The sequence below is a fragment of the Ptychodera flava genome, unplaced genomic scaffold (assembly GCF_041260155.1).
Source record: "Ptychodera flava strain L36383 unplaced genomic scaffold, AS_Pfla_20210202 Scaffold_33__1_contigs__length_2856901_pilon, whole genome shotgun sequence".
Classification (NCBI taxonomy): Eukaryota; Metazoa; Hemichordata; class Enteropneusta; family Ptychoderidae; genus Ptychodera; species Ptychodera flava.
In genome coordinates this window covers 1,151,637-1,163,636 of record NW_027248355.1, presented here as the reverse complement: position 1 = coordinate 1,163,636, position 12,000 = coordinate 1,151,637, and the positions used below count along the sequence as shown (strand labels likewise).

General features: G+C 36.8%; 2 protein-coding genes across 3 annotated transcripts in view; one reads left to right on the top strand and one right to left on the bottom strand.

Annotated features, from left to right (window-relative positions):
- The window catches only part of LOC139127605 (guanine deaminase-like), a 130,250-nt gene that overhangs the window by 72,854 nt on the left and 45,396 nt on the right, over positions 1–12,000 (top strand). The gene's annotated exons all lie outside the window — the stretch shown is intronic.
- LOC139127578 (uncharacterized) lies at positions 1,129–6,307 on the bottom strand. The gene is made up of 2 exons (XM_070693480.1): positions 6,145–6,307; positions 1,129–2,544 (listed from the first exon to the last, which is right to left on the bottom strand). The coding sequence occupies exons 1-2, from the start codon at positions 6,291–6,293 to the stop codon at positions 1,860–1,862; spliced, it is 834 nt and encodes a 277-aa protein (XP_070549581.1). The 5' UTR covers positions 6,294–6,307; the 3' UTR covers positions 1,129–1,859.

The window sequence follows — 12,000 nt, the reverse complement described above, 5'->3', positions numbered from 1 at the left end:
CCTATGATATTTTTATGAACTTTTTATAGAGTAAACGTTTATTAAAGCTTCAAATTCTTCTCCTATACGCCAGTGCAAAAGTACACTTTCCACCAATTAATCACTGGCAAAACCTAAACGGCAGGTCGTTTATTTCTTCTTTGTTGTGCTCTGAAATATTTGAAGGAGCAAATCGTATCGTAAGTATCCTATTTTAAACGGTTTAAATGCATTTTACATGTTGTTAAATATTTACGTATATTATTACTTCAGAATCCAAATTTTTCCCATGGTGGTGTTACTTCTAAATTTTGCCCACGGTACCGGTTTTCGCGTTACCCATGGTTAAAGACTTTGAGTCCCTCTTCCAGTTCTTATTTTGTGGAGGGACCGTGGTAAAACTTCATTTCGTTCAGGAGCCAGCAATATTGCTTCACTTAGTTGAATAACAGTATAGTAGTCGACATGCCAGCAACTGCAATCCTAGGGTAATTATTCATGCCAAAATTCACTAAATGACTTTGTGGTGTCATGTTGACGAAATCAAAGTCTTCAGATGAAAGGTGTCAAAAATGTCAAAGAAGCCAGTTTTTCAATCGCACTTGGCTCATTTGGTCGTAGGAATCGTTGCCTCGTTATAGACATAAAAACATGGTCGGAATTGACGTCGGCTGGTTTTTTTAGTGACTTTGAACGTAATGAAATTATTAGGGTCAACACCGTTTCCTTTTTATTATTGATATATCCCACAGACCCAAGTTACTGACATGCCTGATGATACAGCCACAGGTGTTTTAAGAATTCTTGATACGAAACTCTATAAAAGCCGAATCGTTTTGTTGTTCTCAGGATGGTAAATGTTGGAAATTCTCGTTAGAATTCGAAAATACAATGTACGATAATTATTGGTTTGGCGTAAACGTCAGAAATAAAAACAGCTCGACCAAATATCTTGCATCAAATATAGTTCTTTCTGTTAATTGGTACATTTAGTAGTATATGCTTACACAAGTATTAGCGCCAAACATACAGCCGTCGTATCCTCCCATGTTCTTCTTGGTGGAACTTTTTGACGATATCATTCATCTTTGTAAAGACACCTTTATATAGTTAGTACACATACATGTATATATATTGGAATAGCTTTAATAATCTCATAAAAATGTGTACATTCAATATTAAACTGTGTATTACATTTGCTTTCCCAACTTTCTTCCAATGAAATTCAGCATTCATACCGTGAAAAGCTAGCAGATCTTCCCAAGTATTTTAGGTGAAATATAATATATAATACCTTTTTTTCGTGTGCTGTCTCATGGTCAGCTGATATTGAAATTTCTATCAGCGATGACAGTCACGTCATTTGTGTGTGACACTTATACTTTGAAAAATGTCATACAGTGACTGAATAGTTGACATCAATTGTCCATTTAATTAGAGAACTACAACCACATAAGTACATGTTTACACAAATTTTCCTTTCGTTTTCATTTTTTTCATATGATGACAAGATAAGCTGATATTGAACTTGGGTCAAATATCTGTTCTGAGTTTCGTTACAATTGTGTCATATCGTCAGTACACTCTGTCGCTTTGTTTAAGACACCTGTCAAAAAATATTTAAAAACTACATCATACAACGTTCGCTTTTCCTTTCTAATATCCAACTTTAAAATGTTTACAAGGAACTTGCCATTATTACTGTTTGTCATTGGTAACAAAAGTACTGAATAATAACCTAAAGCTCACGTTGTCAGGCAAGCGTAATTCAAATGTTGAGTGTTCTAATCAAAGGTAACACATGACAGAAATTTCGTGGCAAACACCTTTATTATACTCGTAACGGAACTTTAAGGTCCGTGTAGAGCATCACAAAACATTTATAGTCGACTATAGTTGAGACTCTTCACAACTAAGATGGCGCCCATATATGCAGCAGGCATATCGGAAAACGGACGTTTATCATCATATTCAAACGTTGTATATTCAATCATCTCGCCAACTTGAACAAATCCCAGTGTTCCCTGCGTGATGTGCTGAGTAATGGGGTTTGTCGCCTCACCGTAAGCCATTTTGGCGCCTTTCGCCATTCCCATCAGCAAGCTTTCTTGTATTAATCGTCTGGCAATACCTTGTCCATGGTAGCCGTCTCTTACAGCGACCATGTGTAATTCCATGAACACATTCCCGCTTTGTTGAAGCTCTTTCACTTCTTCGAGATCGTAGAATCGTGCCTTTAGTAGATCAACTATGCTGCTAATTGGTGTCATAGGTCGTAGTAGTGCCGTGTCATTAATATCGCCCTCTATCGGCTCACCATCGTCAAGAAAATTGGCAATCGCGCCGACAATTTTGTTTTCTTTTGTAGTTATGGCAACCAATGAGACGTTATCATTTATCGCCCGATTCACAACCAATTTACAGTAGTGTGTAGCTGTGCCGACCGGTACTTTCAGACAACTAAATGTAGGTTCATGCTTCATGAACATGTCTGCCATCAGAGACACTACTTCATCAGCGTGCTGCCTTTCTAACTTGACAAACTCCATATCTTGAACTTTAAATCTGCAAAATGTAAGAAAACCAACATTGATAGAGTACACTTCTACCCTGTAACCTACTCGACGTGTTTATTTGTAGTTAGGCTGCGTTCAAAAAAGTGGTGGGGGGCTGGAGAAATTCAGGGGGGGTTTCGAAAATTTTTGGGGTAGTCGAGGGGGGACCTGAAAATATTTTGACTCCCAACATTTTGATGTCGTCCAATGGTTCTACTGTTAGTAATAATTAAACAAAATCTAGAACCGTTTTGACATATTTTATGTCTTTAATCTCGAAAAAGTCTAAAAATGTATGAATGCCATTAAATTTTCGTAGAACAAGTTGGCCTTGTAATGGGGCAGGAGCTACAACTGTTGATAATTTTTCTATATTTCTATGCAATGTATCAAACACAGTTTCTTAGTGTCTCTCTACAGCATGCTGCTGAAAAACACAATATTCAGTTTCTCAACAAAGCCCGTTTGTCTAAATATCGGTGATAATTGAATGATGCAAATGCACGGTACACATAGGCTGTGTTGACAAGCTGAATACTGGATAGCTCAACATTCTGTAGGGAGTAGAACAAGAATGCAATTGTATAAACTGAACAAAAAGATTGTTAAAATAAAAAGTTAACACAACTACTGCCCTGCTACTACATACTGGCAGTGACAGTGATACATGTAGCTCTGACTCTGATGTAGTTTAAGAAGAGTTTCGGTCGGACACTCAATTGACAGTGAAACATACATCTACTTGTACACAAGATCCAGCCAGAGAGCAACACATAGAAGACTAGGGGACTAACAGTTACCTTGGATTTTTGAATTCTGGCATATGAGAACAATCAAATATTAAGAGAAAAAAGATGGGGTCACCATACTTGATCTTTTACAAATGTACGATGAAAAGTCAGTTTTTCTAAAATCACTTAAAATCAATATATAAAACCATTAATTTCAAGTTCATGCAGTGAATGAAATTTTCACATCTCATTGTACCAATAACACAAAAGTAAAATTTTGAACAGTAAAGACTCTAATTTAAATGGAAAAATGAGTGACTAAATGGAATCTTTTATTTTTTAACAAATTTGCCATTATTTCATCCCAAATTTCTGAGATTAAAACATTAATTTCATGGAATATTTTAACCTTCCAGTATTGTCAATTTTGTAAAACATTTTATAAGTGGCATTTTATAAGTTGTATATGTCTTGTACTTTTGAAAAAAAAATTTCGGTAGGTCACTGTGCTCATTTTTTCACAACTTGGTTAAAATGTAGCTAGGAATACACAATTTTCATACTCTCTCATGACTGTCATTTTGTGTGCTCTTCAGCTGGTGCCATTGAACTGGCCAGAGTTGGATAAATTCAAGTCAGCTTTGACTGAAAAATCCAAAAAGTTCACTGATGCATTTAAAAATGCATCAATTTAAGAACTTGCCCTAGGTATATGGCTATACAACCTGCTGATAAGAGGTAGTGTTGAACATCTGCGTGCAGAACGACACATTACATGTTTTTTACTCTGCGTGCATTCCTAATAAATATGCGGCTATATGGTAATTTGGGGGGGACTTGAAAATTTTTGAGATTATTGAGGGGGGACTTGAAAATTTTTGAGGGTATTGAGGGGGGACTTGAAAACTTTTGAGGGTATTGAGGGGGATCTGAAAAAAATAAGATTTCAATCGCGATTCCTCCAGTCCCCCCCTAACCTTTTTTTTGAACGCGGCCTTAAAGACAACGGAAGGGTCTTGTAAAAGACAGGTTACCCTGCTGTCTTTTTTGGTGGTGGGGGTCACCAGATTTTAGATATGATCAATGGCGGGAGGGGAGGGTTTGAGTGTTTTTCATTATAAGATGACGACTCATGGTGCATAGCATGCATCATACCAGCCACAATTTTCTTCATTCAGTAAAAGTCCTCTAGGTTCCCTACCTTTCACATACCTGCAATATCTGATATAGCTATATATCTATAAATTGTAAGCCATTTGATTTTCTCCATGAGAAAACTTAATGAAAAAGAAACCCCTAATAATTATTTAAAAGATACATAGTAAAATGTTGCGGTAAAGTGTGTAAAATCATAGCTTAGTCGAAGACAGTTTTGTAGCTGCTGTGTTTATGGTCTTAACAATTAAGAAAAAGTACTTTCGGAGACTGTTTATCTGATTTTCGTAAAAAGTATAAAGCTAGCTAGCTCTCCATGTTTTTTCAAGAGATGTTACTGGAATCAAGCAAAATATTCCCCTTTTCTCCGCTCTGAGACCATTTTTTTAAAGGGCGTAATTACTGTTTGACAGTGAAAGTAGAAAGAGTTTCTTTTTATAACGTTTTTGAGCTTGTCGTTGTAAAGGTAAGAGAAAAAATCAAAATGCTAAATTCATATTCAATACCTTGGAACCAAGTACAAGGGCAACTTTTAATGTACTGTTGAGATCGTGCATCGTCACTGAAAAATAATATTTAATTATTAATCAAACTGGTCTTACAGCTCCTTTAAAGGGAAAGAAGCTGTCATTTATAACAATACAAGTTATTTATGTGATGTATTATCGACTACAGTTTCTTGTACTCTCCTGACCCGTTCATCCAAAGTTATCCCCCACAGAGGCACCATAATGGTCACAAGCTTTAAGTTTCGTGTAATAACCCCTAATGACTACTTTATTACTGATCTAATAATACGGGTTAAAACATTATAGCAAGAGTAAGCCTAATTGAAGATTCACTATTCACGTTCTGCAGTCCCTCCCTCCCTCCCTGTAATTTCTATCCAGTCCCTTTCTGTAATGACCTCGGTCCCTTAAGTGTACAATTCGTAAACTCACGTATCCGCAGGCCACCACTTCCTGCATATAGAAGGCGCTAGTGAAGTCCTAATGGTGATTTATTAGTGTGCATAAGCGATAAAGGAAATTTGAGTGAAAATGCATCTGTTTCCTGCTTAAACTGCAGAACGAGAATCGTGAATCGTAAATCTTGATTTGTAAATCGTGATTCTGCAATTAGGCTTACCCTTATAGCAATAGCGGTTTGTTGACGATGGTGTGAACTTCAAAATGTTTGCACACTTCAGCAAATTATCAAAATTGTCAAGAAGATCGATTTTTGGAAGGAACAAATATTAATATGTCGCCTGTAGAGCTCCATGTTCATTATCCGGCTCACATGGAAAAGTCGTTACGGTCGAAGGACTTTACTTCAGGCATACGGCACTGTGGATCGTCAACCTTGTCCTCTCCACAATTGGCAAACCGACAGTTTTAAAACGCACAGACTTATGCAAATGTATTTTTATCTTTAACGTCTCTCTTTGGTTGCTTGTTGATAGGTAAACCCTATTTATAAATACAGTGAAGACGACGTCGCACACAAAATCCTCGTATATTTTTATATTTATAAGAAAGAGAAAGGCAAGTGAAAGTTATTTTGAAAGGTACTATATTATGTGTGCGTTCATTTTGAAAAAAAAACGACAGGAAGATCACGGGAGCCTCTCGTTTCTTTCTTCAAACAACAATGTCTTAGACGCTAGACTTCTAACCTGTGGATATCGACTTGTCCATAATACATTAATAGCTCAATAAAAGGGTAATATTTTGGAGGCTTACCTGCACAATTTTTCTCTACAAAGCGTGACAAGCTTTAGATAAAGCTGACTGTACCATTTGCAGCTCACCAACAGTTTAATGAATCTAGAAATAAAGTTGTCAAGGACGCATATTGCCATTGACGGCGGTGTTCCAACAATCAGGTTCATGGACTCAGGTCAATACAAATAGTTGTCACGTGACCGACTACAGGATCATAGTCGGCAGGAAAATAAGCAGATATACAAGGAAAGAAAAGTTTACATAATATTAATATCGTGAGTTTTAAGTTTTCTCTTTTATCCGATAAAAGTTTGTCTCACAATGCTCTGACTGGCTTTCTTTTTATCGACTATAGAGTGTTGAGGTACTGTGCTATCATAGCTTCAGATTAATCTTGAGCCATTACAGTGCCGCAAACGTAATCTGTCTCACCGACATTGAGGTAGTATTAGCATATCGGCCTCGTTTCGGGCCGCGGACAATTACAGTATGCGCTCGGTAAACGCAACTAATTGTGTTTGGCCTCAACTCCCTCCCCCTGCCCCTCCCCTAAACGAAAGTTTGGAAGTGCGAAAATCCGACCAAGCCTCATTCTGTATCAGCATACCTACAATCGGTAATATTATGTCGCTATGAAATCACGTATACGCTCGCACCATTCCCGGCATACCCCCTCGAAAATCAATTTTGCTCTGCGGCAACTTGATAATGACAGAAGCAATGGAATGAAATGAAACAAAGTATCCAAAATGATTATTACGTGCACTGAACAACATGATCAACAGTTTGGTGAGAGTATAAATAAGATGTCAAAACAAACTTTGCCACTGACAGTATTGTTCCAGCAAACACGTTTCCTTTTTAGCATTAATACATCCAACAGACCCAAGATACTGACATACCCGATTATACAGCCACCGTTGTATTGAGAGTGCATGAAGCGACATCAATATCTATAGAAGTCGAATCTTTTTCGTTAGGGCTGTAAATGCAGTATGCCCTCATTGGAATTCGAGCACAATGTACGATCCCTCCTAAAATACAGTTCTTTCTGTAAATTTGTACATTTAGCAGTTTGATATATTATAGCCTGAATACATGGGTTTATGTGCCCGAGAGCAGGTGAGAATTTGTCCAAAGCCAAGAGGACAAATTGTCTCCTGCTGCGAGGGCACATAAACCCATGTCTTCAGGCAATATTATTTTATTACATGCCTCTTTACAGTAAAAGCTATACGACACTTAGTTACTTGAAGAGCAATCTCAAACAATTTTACCATATCGACTAGCATCAAACAGATTTTGACGAAAATCAATCATGGATATTTTACATCGAGGGTTAAGTGTCTACTTTGACGTCGAAAACATCGAAGGGCTTCACCGGACCGGGTAACTATGGAAACCGGTCAGTTCATCGTTCACAAGGCCCGCTAACTCCCCGGATGTTCCTATTCAAATCAATGCACTGACTTGCACTGCCATCGAGGCATGTAATACATTCTTTTATATCCCTGCATTTAAACTAAACCATTTCTGGTCATTTTGCTCTGTTTGTGGGAGATAAATAATCACAATGATGAGATGGAGCGAAAGGCCAAGTATCCTTGACGTTTTAATGAAATATGAAAAATGGCTAAGCATGAAATATTCCTCGCCAGTTTCCTGGATTTGAGAGAAAACTACAGAACAACCCCAAACAAAGGAGGTCACAGGCCAAAGGTCAACTGGCGAGGAAAAACAAACAAACTGCCAGCTGCTTGTTTGCCGGTGTGATCCAAAAGAGGCAAGGCAATGCTGTGACCCCCCTCTAAGGCACTAATGAATGGAACACTATTTGCCGTAAAGGGCGGTCTACCCTTGTAAATATGAAAACTACAACTGCATGTATATAAATCCGATTATCTTTCTATAATCGTGGTTATATATGTCATTTGACGTTAGGCTTAAGTTACAGCCGTCATCTTCTTTTTGTTGCAACATTTGGACATCTTTTATCCTTGTTTAAATAGATGTCACTAAAATGGGTATGATAGCATACATATATGTTGGAATACCTTTAATACTCTCATTAAAATGTGTTGAATTCAAGTTGTATTTTATTATCTTTGCCAATTTTCTTTCAATGCAATTCAGCATTTACACCATAAAAATTTGGAGGATCTTCCAGAGTATTTGGGATCGATCTAATGACAATGTTTTATTTTTTCGTCTTCATTCTGCATCGTGGTCAGCTGATATTTCATATCATATCAATGATGGCAGTGCACGTATAAGTGTATGTACTTGTTTACTTGTACTTTAACAAAACTTCTACTGATTAATTAACATCAATTATCCATTTAATTAAAGAACTACAACCACAGACGAAATGTTTACACAAGTTTTCTTTTCGTTTTCATTTCTTCGTATGATGACAAGATATGCTGATATTGAACTTTGGTCAAATATCAATTCTGAGTTTCGTTAAAATTGTGACCTATCGCAAGTGCAATCTGTCGGTGTGTTGACGATACCTGTGAAAAAACATCGAAAACTGCATCGTATAACCTTCGCTTTGTCTTTCTAATATATAAGCTTTAAATGTTTACAACGAAGTTGCCATGACATGGTAAAGCTGTTTATCATTGGTTACATAAGCACTGAATATTAACCTATAAAGATAGCATTGTTCCAATCAAAGGTAAGGTACGAAAGATATTTCGTTGAAAACTTCTTTATTATACTCGTGTAAAGCATCACAAAACATTTATTGTCGACTAGAGATGAGACTCTTCACAAGTAAGATGGCGCCTCTGTTTGCAGCTGGCATGTTGGAAAACGGACGTTTGCCATCATATTCAAACGTAGTATATTCAATCATTTCGCCAACTTGAACAAAACCCAGTGCTGTCGTAAAGAGGTGCTGAATAATGGGGTTTGTCGCCTCACTGTAAGCCATTTTGGCGCCTTTGGTCATTCCCATCACCAGGCTTTCTTGAGCTAATCGTCTGGCAATACCCTGTCCATGGTAGCCATCTCTTACAGCGACCATGTGTATTTCCATGAACATATTCCCGCTTTGTTGAAGCCTTTTCACTTCTTCCAGCTCGTAGAATCTCCCCTTTAGTAGATCAAGGATGCTGCTTATTGGTGCTATTGGTTGCATTAACGCCGTGTTACAAACATCAACACTTGCTTTGTGGACACCATCGTCAAGAAAATTGGCAATCGCGCCGACAATCTTGTTTTCTTTTGTGGTTTTGGCAACTACTGAGACGTTGTCATTTATCGCCCGATTCACAACCGTTTTACTAATGTGTGTAATTGTGCCGACAGGTACTTTCAGAAAACTGACTGTTGGTTCTTGCTTCATAAACATGTTTGCCAACAGAGCCTCTACCTCAGTAGCGTGGTGTCTTTGTAACTTGACGAACTCCATACTCCAATCTTGAACTTCAAATCTGCAAGGTGTAAAAAATCAACATGGGTTGACACTTTTTCGAAATGCAACCTACTCGACATGTTTATTTGTAATTAAAGGGAAACAGTGGTAGGCGCCTGTGAAAGTTCCTTGTTTACAAACAATGTATTTCGTGCACGATATCTGCACCTCACATCATAGCTGCAACATTTAAATCATACGATGTAGATTATGACAGACACGTTTTAACTTTCATCAATTACAATCATACCTTGGATACAGTGTTTACACTGGTTGTATGGATCCCATACGACATTTTAGTGCAGTTGCGACTACTTAACTGTATCACTTAAAAATCACGATGATCTGACTATGCATGCATGATCTGAGTATGGCAAACTTAAAGTTATCTCCAATCATGGTGTACTAAAGGTCAAAGGTAAAATTATAAAGCAGGCGGAAAATGCCTCCTATGTTGGTGTGATTTACGACGATTACTTGTCATGGAAAGATCATATTGATTATGTAACACTTTGTATTCGAAAAAAGTCAGGAATGTTATTTAAGTTGAGAAACATTGTACCAAAACATATTTTACTTTTACTTTATAAAGCTTTTCTTCAACCAAACATAATGTATAGATTAGAAGTGTGGGGGAGTACATACTCGACGTACATATTTGCAATCTAGTTTTAAATTCAGAAAATGTGTTTACGGTGTATAACCTACTCTGGATTCAGAGATCCGTCTGCACCACTATTCAAAGAACTAGGTCACCTTGATATATTTCAACTTTATAAACTTGGTATAGGAAATTTCATATTTAATCTGTACAAGAATAATCTTCCCCATCATATTACTGACTATTTCAATATGGTCGACCATCGCCGACATTTAAGGTTTAAACTCCAGCAAAACTTAGCTATTCCGAAGATATACACAGATTCCGGTAAATTTGCAGTTAAATATTCAGGCGCTAAACTGTGGAATAGTTTACCCATTCACATGAAATCACTCACATCACAACATCTGTTTAGAAAAGCGTTAAAACAACACCTCATCGATGAATCGTAATGTAGTCACTGTTATGTAAATTCCTACATTTTAAGCTCGTTGTATGTACAGGATTTTCTTTTCTTTCTAGCCCTTGTAACAGTGATGCACATGTAGTTTGAGGTGGGGCCAAACCAGATTTGCAAAAAGCTATTTTTGGCTCCAAAATTGCCATTTCTTTCCCTTTTTTAGTAATATGTAAAATATTTTAAGTTGTTGTTATTATTTCTTTATGGCGATAAATGAAATGAAATGAAATCTGTGAAGATTTGTGAACACACATATCAACATATACAAAATTCAATAAAGTACTCAATACTTTGAAAAATAGTGAAATAACTTTAATGTGGTCAGAGTTACGAGTAATATCATTATTGTAAAGAAGCTAAAGTGATTTCATAATTTTTCAAAGTACTTCGTATTGTATTGAAATGTCTCACTGTAGATAAACTGCGAGGTATACATTTCATTTTTAGAAAGTGAGCTCATCACGGTGAATTTTTTATTTATTTATTTATTTATTTACTTTTGAGTTTCCTCAGCAAACATGGATGTTTCAGGAGGGGGTCACTCTGCTTTTTTATTATAGGTGGTGGGGGTCATCACGTTTTGGATCTGCTCAATGTCGGTAAAGGGAGGATTTGTATGTTTTTGATTGTGATATGCCCACTCATTAATATTTGTCATACCAGCCACATATTGCATCATTCAGTAGAAGTCTTCTGCGCATCCTCTCGTTTACCTACCTTTAACATATAAAAGATATACAGCAGGGATATCTGGATGTTTGAAAATTGTAAGTCATTTTTGCAACATGTGCGTTGCAGTGAAATATGCAGTTTATATGCCAAGCATGACAGAAACCTGATCCTTGACTGATTCTTTATGAGATCTCTTTATGTAAAAGCAACATTAAATAATGATTCATAACAGATACAGTCAAAATATGACATTAGTAAAAATGTATAACTTAGCCGAATGTAGTTTTTGTTACAGGTCTCAAAGATCTAGAAAATACTCCTTTCACACACTATCTATCGGGTTTTGGTAAATGGTATTTAACTAGCTCCCAAGGTCTTCTCAAGGGATATGATTGGAACAGTTTCTTTTACATCCTTTTCGAGCCTTTCGTTGAATAGGTATGAGAGAAAATCAAGACGCAAAAATATATTGTCAAAACCTCTGAAGCAAGTACAATGGCAACTTTTATTGTACTGTTGAAATAGTGCATAGTCACTGAGGGAAAATGGCATTGAATTGCTAATCAAACTGGTCTTCGATCTCATTTAGAGGGACAGAAACTTTAATTTATGACACTACAAGTTATTTTGTTCTTTATTATCGACTACAGGTTTTTCTACTCTCCTTACCTTTTTATCCCAATATATCCTTTGTAGAAACCCACTTTAACGGTGACAGGT

Excerpts from the sequence above, each read along its gene's own strand:
- LOC139127578 (XM_070693480.1), bottom strand. The coding sequence starts at position 6,293 with ATGAACCTGATTGTTGGAACACCGCCGTCAATGGCAATATGCGTCCTT. Across the intron at positions 2,545-6,144 it reads TGTAGAGAAAAATTGTGCAG|ATTTAAAGTTCAAGATATGG; the intron begins GTAAGCCTCCAA and ends TACATTTTGCAG.